The sequence below is a fragment of the Ammospiza caudacuta genome, chromosome 4 (genome assembly GCF_027887145.1).
Source record: "Ammospiza caudacuta isolate bAmmCau1 chromosome 4, bAmmCau1.pri, whole genome shotgun sequence".
In the NCBI taxonomy this organism is placed as follows: Eukaryota; Metazoa; Chordata; class Aves; order Passeriformes; family Passerellidae; genus Ammospiza; species Ammospiza caudacuta.
Window position 1 is genome coordinate 17,511,375 of NC_080596.1, and position 12,251 is coordinate 17,523,625.

A 12,251-nucleotide genomic window follows, 5' to 3' on the forward strand; every position below is an offset into this window, starting at 1 on the left:
ACACTTTAACAGCAAATAATATCTTCAAGTAAAAATCAAAAATCAGAAATATGACAGCAGCTGAAGTACTACTGCATAAACCACCTTTAAATTAGCCAGCTCAGAGGGTTGCATGTTGCCATCACTATTCTGAACTGCAGGGCACTCATATCCAAAGAAACACATCAAATGAAGTATACAACTATAAGCTTAACTTCACATCTGAATAAAAAATGGTGCACCTAAACTTCACTATACTTCTTTCATGCTCTAGTAGCACATGAATGGTTTTCCATGATTACCTATGAAGAGCACACAGCAGCAGAACACTGTCTGCTCCAAGACCCGTGTGTCTTTAGACACTTCTTTTTCCACACTGCCCCCTTTAGGCTGACCTTTCAGCCCTAGAGTTTGCCCAGTGAAGCAGAAGCTAAGTTAATTTAAAGCACAACACACACAGTTCCCTGGCCATGCATTCCCTCCCATGCTGCCATGTAAGAAATCAAAGTGAGGATTCCTCATGCCATTGCTCTATGCCAACAGCTGATTTTTTTATATTACAATTCAGATAGGACAGACTAAAATTAGGACTCTGTAAGCAGAATTCACATGTTCCAATTGTTTTAGCATCTGGGCACCTCTGAGAATAACTGACTGATGTATCACTATGGCAACACAAAGAGGCCTCAGTAACTTGAACTATTATGACAACAGAGGTTTTTAAGGCGTGTATTCCTACAAAATATTGCAAAGCTAATGCAACACCCTAGACAAAGTGGAGGGCTGAGAAAATAAAATAAGAGCTCACACTCCCTGTTTGTCACCCTAACCTCACACTGACCATTGATTTTTCTGCCTCAATGCCTGTTGTAAAGAGGAAAGACAAAAACCACAAAGGCACACTCTTCCTCTTGCCAAATCCATTCCTGGTAATAAACTGAGGTAGGAATTTTGCCCAGTGCACAAGCAACAAGTCAGCAATTACCTGGGTATCACTATGAAATTACTCCCCAATGAAATGGTTTGAGCTTCCAAGAAAAATACAGGGCGGGGGGGGCGGGCGGAAATTGGCCCTTCACTCCTGAAATCCTGATAAGAACTTATCACAGACACTTAAAATCTCATTAAGATTTGCTGCTACCACTTCTGGCACCATTTGCCACTTACAAAAAAAAGACATTAGGCAAATACATTATTTAAAGCCACTAAACAGTTTCTTTCTAAAACAAAATAACATCATTAATCAAATATTATACAAGTAGCAGTAAAAGCTTTTTCTTTTTTTTCCCTGCCCAATTTTCACAGCTTCTTGTGTCCTGAATGTCTTGGACGTAATTTTACTGGGCCATACAAGAGAATTATTTTTAGCTATTTGTAACTCTTTAACATTTTATTATCATTAATATGCATTTTATCTGGTTTGAATTGCAGACTTTCTTATGTAGCTTTAGAAAGCATTAATTATTCTGAACATACTCTGTCTCTGTAGGGCCTGAAGGCAGAAACTTCTCCCTGCAGGACCTCGATGGCTGGCTACTGCTCAGCCCTCTGTGATAGGCACAACTTTTGGACATGCAAGTCCAAACTATATAGGTACACAAAGAAAAAAATCAATGCATCAATGTTGTTTTCCACAAGAATTGAGTACAATCCACACGTGCAGACCAGCTCATACATGGAGGCTGCAATCCAGTCAATGGAACTCAACAAATGCCAAGGGCACATTTGCACTGGAGACAGATGACACTTAGACACAGGAATTAGGGCCTGTTTTGCTTCCATTAACTGGATATGAAGAAAGCTATCTGCATGTAGAAAGCACATGGTGAAATGCAAGACCAGTATGCTGATATTTGATTCATAATGCTGGGCATTTTCCTGAGGCTGCTTTCACCTCCCTACAATTACTTTGAAGGTTTCCACAAAATTCACCAAACTCCAATTGCAAACTTCTTCCAGCAAGATGGTTCTGTTTAATTTCAAATATACTTGTCAGAAATGTTGTCTTAAAGACACTTATGCACTGATACAGTTTCATATGGAGAAATTCAAACACATTTAATCTGTTTAAGCACAATCTTGTTCCTCATTGATAGAATTCCAGGTCGTATTTTTAAACATTAGTATTGGAAGAGTGGAAGAGGTTAGAGCATGCTTCTGAGACCTCTGAGTGCTTAGGAAAACTTACGTCTGTGTTCTCAGAAGACACTAATCAGGTTTTCAAAAAAAAATAAATAAAAACCAAAACATGCCAAAAATCTGAGAGGTGGCTTCATTCAGCACATGCTAAACAGATATCAGAGTTTCTTACTTTGAATTCATAAGAGAATCTCATCAGAGTAAATGAAAAAGCCAAGCAAACAACAGTGTGAGCTTCCCTTTTAGTGAAGACAAGAAAAAATGTTCTATGCTGCTTTGAGCTAGCCAGAAAGATTATTCTGAATTTCAGCACAGTATTTTAAAGTCCATTGCCTTTCCAATCTCTTGGTGTTCAGAGAACCACACAACAGAAGCACTACAACAATGAGATGCCCACAGCTTTTCAAACATAAGGCCCTTGCAGTAATACCCAGACAGTACGTAACATACTGTGTTAAATTTTAAATACAGGTAGTCTAGATGAAACAGGTTTATCTCCACATTGGAAAAGATACCACAGACAGATACAGATCTAAGTCATAGATCTGTAGCAAGATCACAACCCATCTAATCTACTCTAATCCACCAGGATGTTTCAAGGATTTTGGGGATGTGGGGGGATGTTTTAATTTTCTTACACTAATAGGCATGCAAGCCAGGACTCCACAGACAATTTTAAAACTAAAATTGTGCATATCAAGAGAAGCAGAAAACTAAACATAAATCAACAGGAATGATGTTATCCATTGTCATATTTTTAATACCTTCCACACTTGAAAAGGCACAGACCTCAAGTTTGTGTTGTGATAAAGCCTTACAATTGTGTTTTCTTTCTTTTCATAAAAACAAAATTATTTTTATTCTCCAAGGACTCAGTCATTAAGAAATAACCATCCTGCCTGGTATTGCAAGGCAAATGTTACTGCACACTCTGATTTTCATCTAATGCAAGATACCAAAATACAATGTAATTAAGTAAACAAAATTTCTCTAGAAGAACGCATTACCACGCTTTTGAAGATGCCTTCTGTGCCACACAAAGGTAAAATGGTCACTGGAAAATACTGAAATACAGCAGATGAGCTGAGCATATACAAATGACCTTCTTTATAAAAATCAACTACTTGCAAGAATGAAAGGGCTATCTAAACAAAAAGAATCACCTTATTAAACCTGTTTAAAAGTCAGTTTCTTGGCATATAAAGGCCCATTCTCTCTATATGTCATTGCCGAAAGTCTTGGGAAAAAAATGTAGGCTAATGAACAAGAGCAGCAGCTTAGCCTCAGGCCAGTTTCTACTTTTGGAAACACCTATGAAAGCCCAGATGAAAGAGAAAGGAGGGTGTATATGCATATCCATGAGAAGGAATCTGGCCTGGTGTTAAAATTGCACTTGTAAAAGATCATGTTATTTGAATAACTCACTGTTTGGACACATCAGGCATTATCATCTGTTCTTTTTTCCTTGTATCCACTGTGGTCTCTAGAGGGGTGAGTACTACAGCAGCACATGACACTATTGACTGGTAAGAGTCTTCCCGGCACACTGCAAAGATAAAAAGTATCAGTGTTAAACAGTAAACTCAGTTTGCGCTTGAAAGGAAAAGAAAAAAGAAATCTATTCATACTGTGATAAACACAAATGCAAATAATTAATCAGGTTTTAATCAGGTTTCCCTGTGATCACATGCAACGAAAATGCCCTTATTTTTCATGTTTCCTAATGTGCTTGCTTTGCACATTTTTTGCCATTGACTGATCGTTCACTAAGTTTTACCTAGCACAAGATCTGCTCTAGCTCATTGGTGTGTCTGAGTCCTAAAAACACATTTCATAAATTACATCAGAGTTTGATTCACTTCTTAGTTCTTTTTCAACACAGACTGAAAATAAGGCTGAAAATAATGTGTGGTTTCCAGGCAAACCTCCCACCTTCAAAATTTTCAGACTTTGTAAGAAAATAGATTTAAGAAAACCTCATTAGTGATTTATTTTTCACCTTTAACTGTTACGACTCACTTTACTCCAAAAAGGCCAAATCTAAACAGTCTAGAAGTGATATCTGATATATTGGCTCATGCTTTCTTTTAATAAAAATTATATTTGTATTACTGTGCTGAATGTTACAACTTAAACAGTATTTAGAGCTAGAAGAATGATGACACACTTGAGCTGAGCATTTGGCTCAATTAGAACCAATACATGAATATCAAAAAGTTTCTGATCTCTGAACAACTATATATATTACATATATAATACATATATGTATATTATACTAGTAATTCACCTTTTAGCAGTGACCGCTCCTATTAATTTGGAAGCTATAGGTTTCCTTTACAGCCAAGGCATGAAATAAATGAAAGCTGGAATTAAGAGCTGGTTTCATTGAACAAAGGATGACAGCTTCTTATCTTACATTTGTTACTTTAATGTATTATATACAAGCAAGAGGAAAGGTGGAGGCCTACGTTTAAACAGAAAGACACACAGTATTTCATAACATACTGAACTCTTTCATGAAGAGTGAACACATGCCCACAGAGCCAATAACACAGCCTGCAAATCTAGAATGACTATGGCAAATTCTGAGCTATTCAAAACCAGAAAAAACACATTTCACAAGTACATACATTTATGCAAGATTGGTACAGCTGGGAACACTGAATTGTGACATTGATTTATTATTATTCTGTTCTCCACAATCACGTGCCTCCTTACCGCCCACGGACAACACACCTTTGGTATAGCCTATGCTCCCCTTACAAAAGAAGCAAAACTGGAGTAAAACTTCACCCATCTTGACCTGACTACATCAAGAACAGCTAACTGTGCCATTTTACCCCGAGGGCATGAACTACCTTCAGCCCAAACTCAGCACACCCCAACAGGACACACTGGTGCTCCACAAACACCCTGAAACACTAAGAGGAACACGTCAGGTCAGGGCTGGGTATTTCTACGAAGGTCCTTTTTGCTTTCTGAGCAATTCTGAGCCATTCAGCAAGCAGTAGAATTGGCTGGAGCACAGGCAGCTCTGTCAGGAACGAAACCTCTTGGGGAGTGCTTGTAATTGTGTTTAATTTATCTGATGCTGTCCAGCATTGTTTATGTTTCTGTTTTTAGTGTTAATGTGCACACTGTGCTAAGTGACCAAGCCACCCAAGATGCCCAGTATCTTACCTTACCTTCCTTTTTTCTTTGGAACCAGCATTACTCAATACTTTGTCACTATCACAGACACACATCTTCAAAAGATATACACAGTCATACACAAAGAGAACTTGCTATATTGACTGCAGGCATGCAAGCACGATTTATGTTATAGCTTGATGCACAACAGATTAAGATGAAATTCATGCAAAATACATTGAACTAAAGAGACAGCATAAGAAAAAAATCGAATTTTTGGTGATTTTACATCCTACTATATTATGTATGACCAGCAGACCATCCACTAGCATAATTGTGCTTGGTAGCCACCAAGTAATTTACAAAGCAGTATTTTCTCATTACAATCAGCAACTGATTATGTACAAAAAAGAACATTTACACCTCTTTGCATCTTTATTTACAGTCAAAGAACTGCCAAAAAATAGGCTTGTCATAGTGCACCAGTGATATTCAGCACTTGAATTTCAACCAGAAGCACTGATAAAACAGAGCATAAAGGATGAAGCAAATAGACATTTTTCTTCAGAAGACCTGTATTACTGCTAGAGTATCAAATTATTACTTTAAAACTCATAAAAGGTCTGGTGACAAGCATCGCAGGGGAGGGTTTGCTTAGATCAGAGCAGTTACAAAAAAAGAGAAAAGAGGGAATCATGAGTAACAAAGAAGACACTACAAGTACCCCACTCTTCACAGAAATTTCATGAATGAATAAAACTGTGAAATCACTTTTGTTTAATAATTAATGCTATACATTAATTGTATAATCCCCTAATTTACAGCTGAAGACAAACCCTGTGGTCATCCAGTGATTGCAGCTCATGGAATGTATTATCCCCCCATCCTAGACAGCAATACTCTTTGGTCTCACTTCTGAAAATCACTACAATTCCTCCTTTTTATCACAGTTCTCTGTGCATAGTCATAAGTCATTATGGGACAGTATAATTAACTAAAATGTCAAGAAGTAGTGAAGGCACAGCAGCAAGTAATTTTCACCTACTGGAGAGTATGCTCTTACTATCTCTTTATAACTTGCATTAAAATTATGGGAACGTGCTTGAATGTGGACTCTCAACTTTAACACTGACAGGGATGGACAATTTTACTTAAGACTTTTTGCATTTTACGTTTCAAACTCAACTCTTAAGTGTAGCTTAATTTCAACAACTTTATTTTTTAATCTACAAGTGGCTTATGTTACCCCAAAAAAGACCATTAATGATGTCTACACACTGCACTCTTTATGAATTGAAATCTGTTCAATCCCCAAAATATCACAAACAGAAATATCACAAATCAAACAAATAGCACAAACAACATATCACAAATCAGAAAAACAATTACTCTAAGGTATCGCTCCTTTTAATCACAAATCCTCTCACATGTCAAGTTTGTTCCTTAACATCCAGCAAGAATTTAAAAATTTAGTCTTCCCACATGAATTGGTAAGGAAAGCAGAATTTTCAGTCATCTGAGTTAGTGTTTGGCAAAGCCATCAATGTAATCAGCTGTCTCAGCCTACTATATTATTCCTGATGCAGAACGGTGGAAAAAACTGTACAAGTTATCAACAAGGGGAAAACAGCCAACTTTGATTACCTGTAGCAGTCTCTTTAAGAAACTAACATTTAGTATCTAAGAATGTTTTATACACTGAGTATCTTCAGGACAAAAAAAGCAATTTGCATGCAAGTGAGATGGTATTTTTCAGTCCTTTATTCGCAACTCAACCATTACACGAACAAGCTAATAATTGTAGTGAAATAACACAACTAGAGGAATATCTATGTGTTACCATTATAGAAACATTTTTCTTAGTGAAACAAAAGACTACCTACAAATTACAAGTCATGCAAAGGAGTGCTCAACAGAAAGGGAAAACAAACAGTCCTAACTTCACAGACTACTATTATAAAAGATCTGTACTACTTCTGAAGCCGCATGGTTTCTCCCCAGATCCTTTGGTTTAATGATGCATGCAGCTTGTTTTCTTCCATCGCCAAGTGTTTTAAAAGTACCCCATCTATTTATCACTAGGAGTGCTGGCTTGGATTTACCCTAGCTGGTTTAGGCAGTCCCAGAACATCATTCACTATCAAAACAGATTTTTACATCTGGAGAGGAAAAACATTACTTTTTTTTTTCCTTTGCTGTTTCTTTCAGGAACAATGAGAATGACTAATTAAACATTTTTTCTTCTAATTTGAACGAACCAGTGAAAAATTTTTAATTCCCTAAATAGTAGGACAGTAGGAAGCCTTCAACAGCTACCAAATAGAATATGTTTCTCCAGACAATAAAAAGATTTTTAAGCTCTAGGGATGTCATTTACATAATCTATTTCAAACACTTAATTGTACACACTTCCCCCCCTCTTTTTTTTTTTTTTAATTGAGGAGAAAGAAAATCTGGTTATCACAGCTTGCTATCAAAAAAAGTCTCCCTTGACACAAGATGCAAGATGAAATTAGCAGCAAGTACTACCTGCTTAGAGAAAACAGAAGGGAAATGTTCATATGCAGTGTGCAGTGAAGCATAAGGGAATCATGACACAGGGACACAAAAACAGTGAAGTATTTCGGGATTTCAGAAATCTGGGCACTTATCCTGACCATCCAAAGTATTTACATTTATGCCTATGAAATTGAAAATTATCAGCTCTCATCATTCAAGAGACAGATCAAATCTGGAAACAGATGCTGTTTTATACCAAAAATCCTGCTTTGGTAAAAAACTAGGCAAGCAGCCAGGAGCATGGAAGGTACTAAATGCTTTACCCTGAAAGATCAGTCAGCTGCCACTGGAGGAGTTGGAGGATTAGAGCACAGGAGCAACATCTGGATGCCAAGTATCCAATCCCACATCCCTTTTACTACCAAAGGCCAGACATTATGTTTAGTAACTCTGGAACACCAACTCTCATTGCAGGCACTGAGAACATTTTGGCACATGATTTCCTAAAATACCTCTCTGCCATGAAAAGGCTCAGGAGATGAGTTACCCTCTAAGGTACTCTGAACAAAAAACAAGAGCTGTAAAATATGTAACCCCTATACAGGTTCCTCCGACAAAGGAAATTGAAGACAAAGAACTGTTACACTTAAAGCAGAGCTTTTGCTAAAACAAACAAGCTAACTAAACCCAAACCACAAACACACCAACCAACCAAAAAGGAAGAATGGATACACTGTAAATTCCTTCAGTATATGAGAACAGGTGAAGAGCTGAGGAAAGAAAAAAAAGCCATCTACAACATGCAACTGAAATTATTTTGCCAGGAAAGGTGCTGACATTAGAAATAGCATGTAAGAGAAGATCTTGAAATCCAGTCTATTAATTCTGGTACATCCAGGAAGAACTGTGACTAACCACCATGTTAATCCATTCCTCATTGCACAGATATGGCCCCTGATAGTCCTAGGTCACTTAGAGGGCTCAGAAAAAAAACAGTATTCTGATTTGTCTCTCCATCAACCCCAAACATATCTGCATGAAACACTTCAGCAAAACCAAGTGTATGAATTCAGTTTTATACCCTCTTTCTTAGCCCCAGAAACACAATAAAGTCTTTTACTACTTTGTTATTAAACCCTAAAGCCCAAGGAGACTTTCAGTCTCTTTAAAAGAACACAAAAGGTCAAGGCACTTTATGTGAAAGCTATTTTTGCCCATCTACTTATATTAGAAAAAGCTCAATATTAAAAATTATAATAAAAAAAACTTATTTTCCTGCTGCTTGATCCTAAATTTGATGATGGTCTTTGGAGAAAAAAGGAAACTAAATGAATCTCTATTTTTATTAGTTCAACAGTTTTTCTAGAGCCCCTTGTTCCCTAGAAACAGCTACACTTCACAATATTGGCCAAGTGAATACTTGCGAGAATGAGCGTATATGCTCACGGTCCCCAAAGGATTTGCTGTAATAATTTTGCAATAAAACCACAGGCCTGGTTCTTAAACACAACATAGTCACAATCAGAAATTTTGTAATAGCAACAATTACAGGCCCATTATAGGCAAAAGAATTACTTTCTATCAGGTTCTTATGGTTCATGGCTCTTTTACACAAAGGCTGCACACATATCTGCTTTGTGCTACACACAAACATGAAGGGTACAAAATGCAGCATTAAGCAGGAGTCAGGGAATTCCTCTTACACATCAGCAGTTCTGCAGTGATGATCTGCACCCTTGGATTATGTGCACCCTTGGTCCTAAGTTTGTTTGTTGTCACAAGCCACATTGTGGTAACACAGTAAGAACCACAAGTAAAATTTGGGTCGGGTGACTTTTACCCCACACATAAGAAATTAAACTGTAATTTTTCAATGCTCATGCATGATGGAATGATGAATGAAAGGGTATGCCCTCATCACCTGAGGACCAACCCTACAGACATGGTAAGTGATGGAAACAACAACTCCCAAAATAATCACATGGGTAACAACAAAACTGGTGTTCCACATCTTGCATATTTTCTGTTAACTCCACTGTATTGAGAGAACAACTGCAGATTGGTTTCTCCTGAGGCAGAAAGATGCCACAGGGTAGCACCTCAACTCCTGATAGTCTTCTCAAGCAGCCTCCCACAGCTTACAGTGACTGGCAGACTGTCTTCTACATAGTGGTTTTGCCTATATTTACCATTCCCTCAGGGATTTTATGCATTTGTTCAGTTACTTATGCTGTTGCATGAACTTGTAGTATCCACAATGTCCTGTAGACTTCCAAAGCTGAATATAGCTTATGTGAGCAATTACTCCTATCAGTCCACTTTAAAGTTGCCACCACTTGTTTCATCTGACTCCCCCAGTTTTAGTCATGGAGAAGATAATGCACAAATTCCCCCTTCCACTCTGTATTTCACAGACTTCTTTTGGGTACTTAGACATCCATTTCTTTTACAGGCTACATTATCTGCATGTGCTCCTGTTTAAAACCTGTTCCACAGCTCTGATTACCCTGCTGACCTCTCCACAACCAACCATTCCTTGTTGAAGTTCCTGCAATGGTGGATAACTGTAGCAAGGCCAGGAGAAACTGTAACTGCATTTCCAGAAAATTAAGTGGGTTAGTTTTTCAGCTGTAACTACTGTACACCTAAAACATTCTAAGCACATCTATTTGTGCTTGAGGCTGCTTCTGAGATACTTTCTTATTCACAGTGAACTACTTAAAGCAAATATTGTTCCAAGCAGCCTACACAGGAATTGAAAAATCAGCTTTTAAAAATAAAGGCATATTCTGTATCCAGTAGGTAGATATCACTTCTCAATGTCAAAAGCATTGGTTAAGTGTTAATAATAGAATTTTTAAAATGACTACTAACTTTCATTAGCTTTTGGCAGCATTATCAGTCAGGATGATGTCACAGGCCTGTATTTTTAGCCCTCTAGTCTATGACTTGTTTTGTGACACAAGTATGAATAAGAACTGTGTGCATAAATACACAACTGTGTGAGGGAAAGGTTATAATGAAGGACTAATGATGTGAATCCCACCAATCATATCTAATTCTGCCAAATTCCAGGAAGCCTCATAATTAAACAGTATGAATATCTATTAGAATAAAAAGTGGAGGATTAGTCATTTGATCTAGGATGCTGGTGCTGATCATCCTGTGGGCCAAACAAGTACATCTGTTAACTCCCAGAGTGTCTTAAAAGACAACTTGTTAAACTCATTAGATTAATTTACCACAGAATACAGCTGCAGGGTGGTTCATGGGGAAAACAAGGCTCACCCAGACCTCCCCTTCTGGTAGCCTCTGCCATTCTTGGCAAAGCTGCCTCACTGGGTAGTAAGAACAAAAATCACCTCAGCTCCTGGGTGATGGAAGGAAACAGAACAGCCCAAAACTCCAGTTTTCCAGTAAGAATGGAAAAGGAAGCACTGAAAGTGCCAGTTTCAGGTGTAAGCATAAAGCCATGCCCTGGTAATAGCCATAAGGTATCAGGAAGTGGGAAACCTTTGTCCCTCTTCCTACAGGGCATGGAGGAAATCCCAACAGGGATGCCACCAGCTGCAAGAGCTGTCTGCCTCAAAACTCTATTTTCAGCCAAGAGAAGAATCATAGTTTTAGTTCTGCTTTTGATCACATTTGGGTTTCTATTTATGTTATGTGATGCCTTCAAGAAAAGGAGAGAAAAAGGACTGACTGTGACACTGGCATCTTAAAAGAAGGAATATAAAAAGGCCTGCAGGGCATTTTTGTAGGCATAATACAATCCCCTGAAGGAATGACTACTCTAACAACAATATCCTCAACTGTCACTCACTGCAAGTAAAACTGTCAAAACTCAATAGCAAGTGTTTTCAGGAGCACAGTCTCCTGGCTGCAACTATTATTCTTAGCCTAGCTGAAATAAAGACTGACAGGCAAGCAAGATTAATTTATTGTGTTTTGTATTGAATGCCTGTAGTCACAAGAAATTTACTTCAGCAATTAATACAGACAAACCTTCAAACATACAGTTTCCCAAGAGAAATTATAAAATAAAATCATAATGTCGGGTTTCCTTGCAGATTCTAAAAGCTCACCAGGAAAATTACATGAGGTATTTTTGTTTTGCAGGAGAATGCAGCTATTTGGTTTTCTGTTATAGCTGTGCTGGCAGTCACTAGCAGAAGCACCAGGTACAGCTGCCAGTAGAGCTGTACAACTCTGCAGAATGACAGCCTTTGTCAGCCCCAGTGACAAGCAACTCAGTGATCAGTCCCTGCTACAGCACATTGGTCATAGACCTTCCAGACTCATTCCTGCCTTCACAAAAGTTACTCACATAACTGAATATTAGAAATTTACACCAGACATTGAAAAAAATTCTTCTGTAAGAAAGAAGATCTCACTCTTTGCTCAGGGAAGATATTTTCCACATTTATTATAAAATGCAAGCCATTTATTTTATACCTTGCTCTCTTTAAGGTGATACACTCATATAGGAAAGCAAATTCAGCCCA

The 12,251-nt window shown here is 37.8% G+C and overlaps 1 protein-coding gene across 4 annotated transcripts in view; it reads right to left on the reverse strand.

Annotated features, from left to right (window-relative positions):
- The window catches only part of CCSER1 (coiled-coil serine rich protein 1), a 603,756-nt gene that overhangs the window by 445,485 nt on the left and 146,020 nt on the right, over positions 1-12,251 (reverse strand). For all 4 annotated transcript variants that reach the window (XM_058803928.1, XM_058803929.1, XM_058803930.1 and 1 more), the window contains exon 5: positions 3,544-3,664. In XM_058803928.1, coding sequence (XP_058659911.1) covers positions 3,544-3,664 — 121 coding nt within the window. The remainder of the gene's footprint in view (positions 1-3,543; positions 3,665-12,251) is intronic.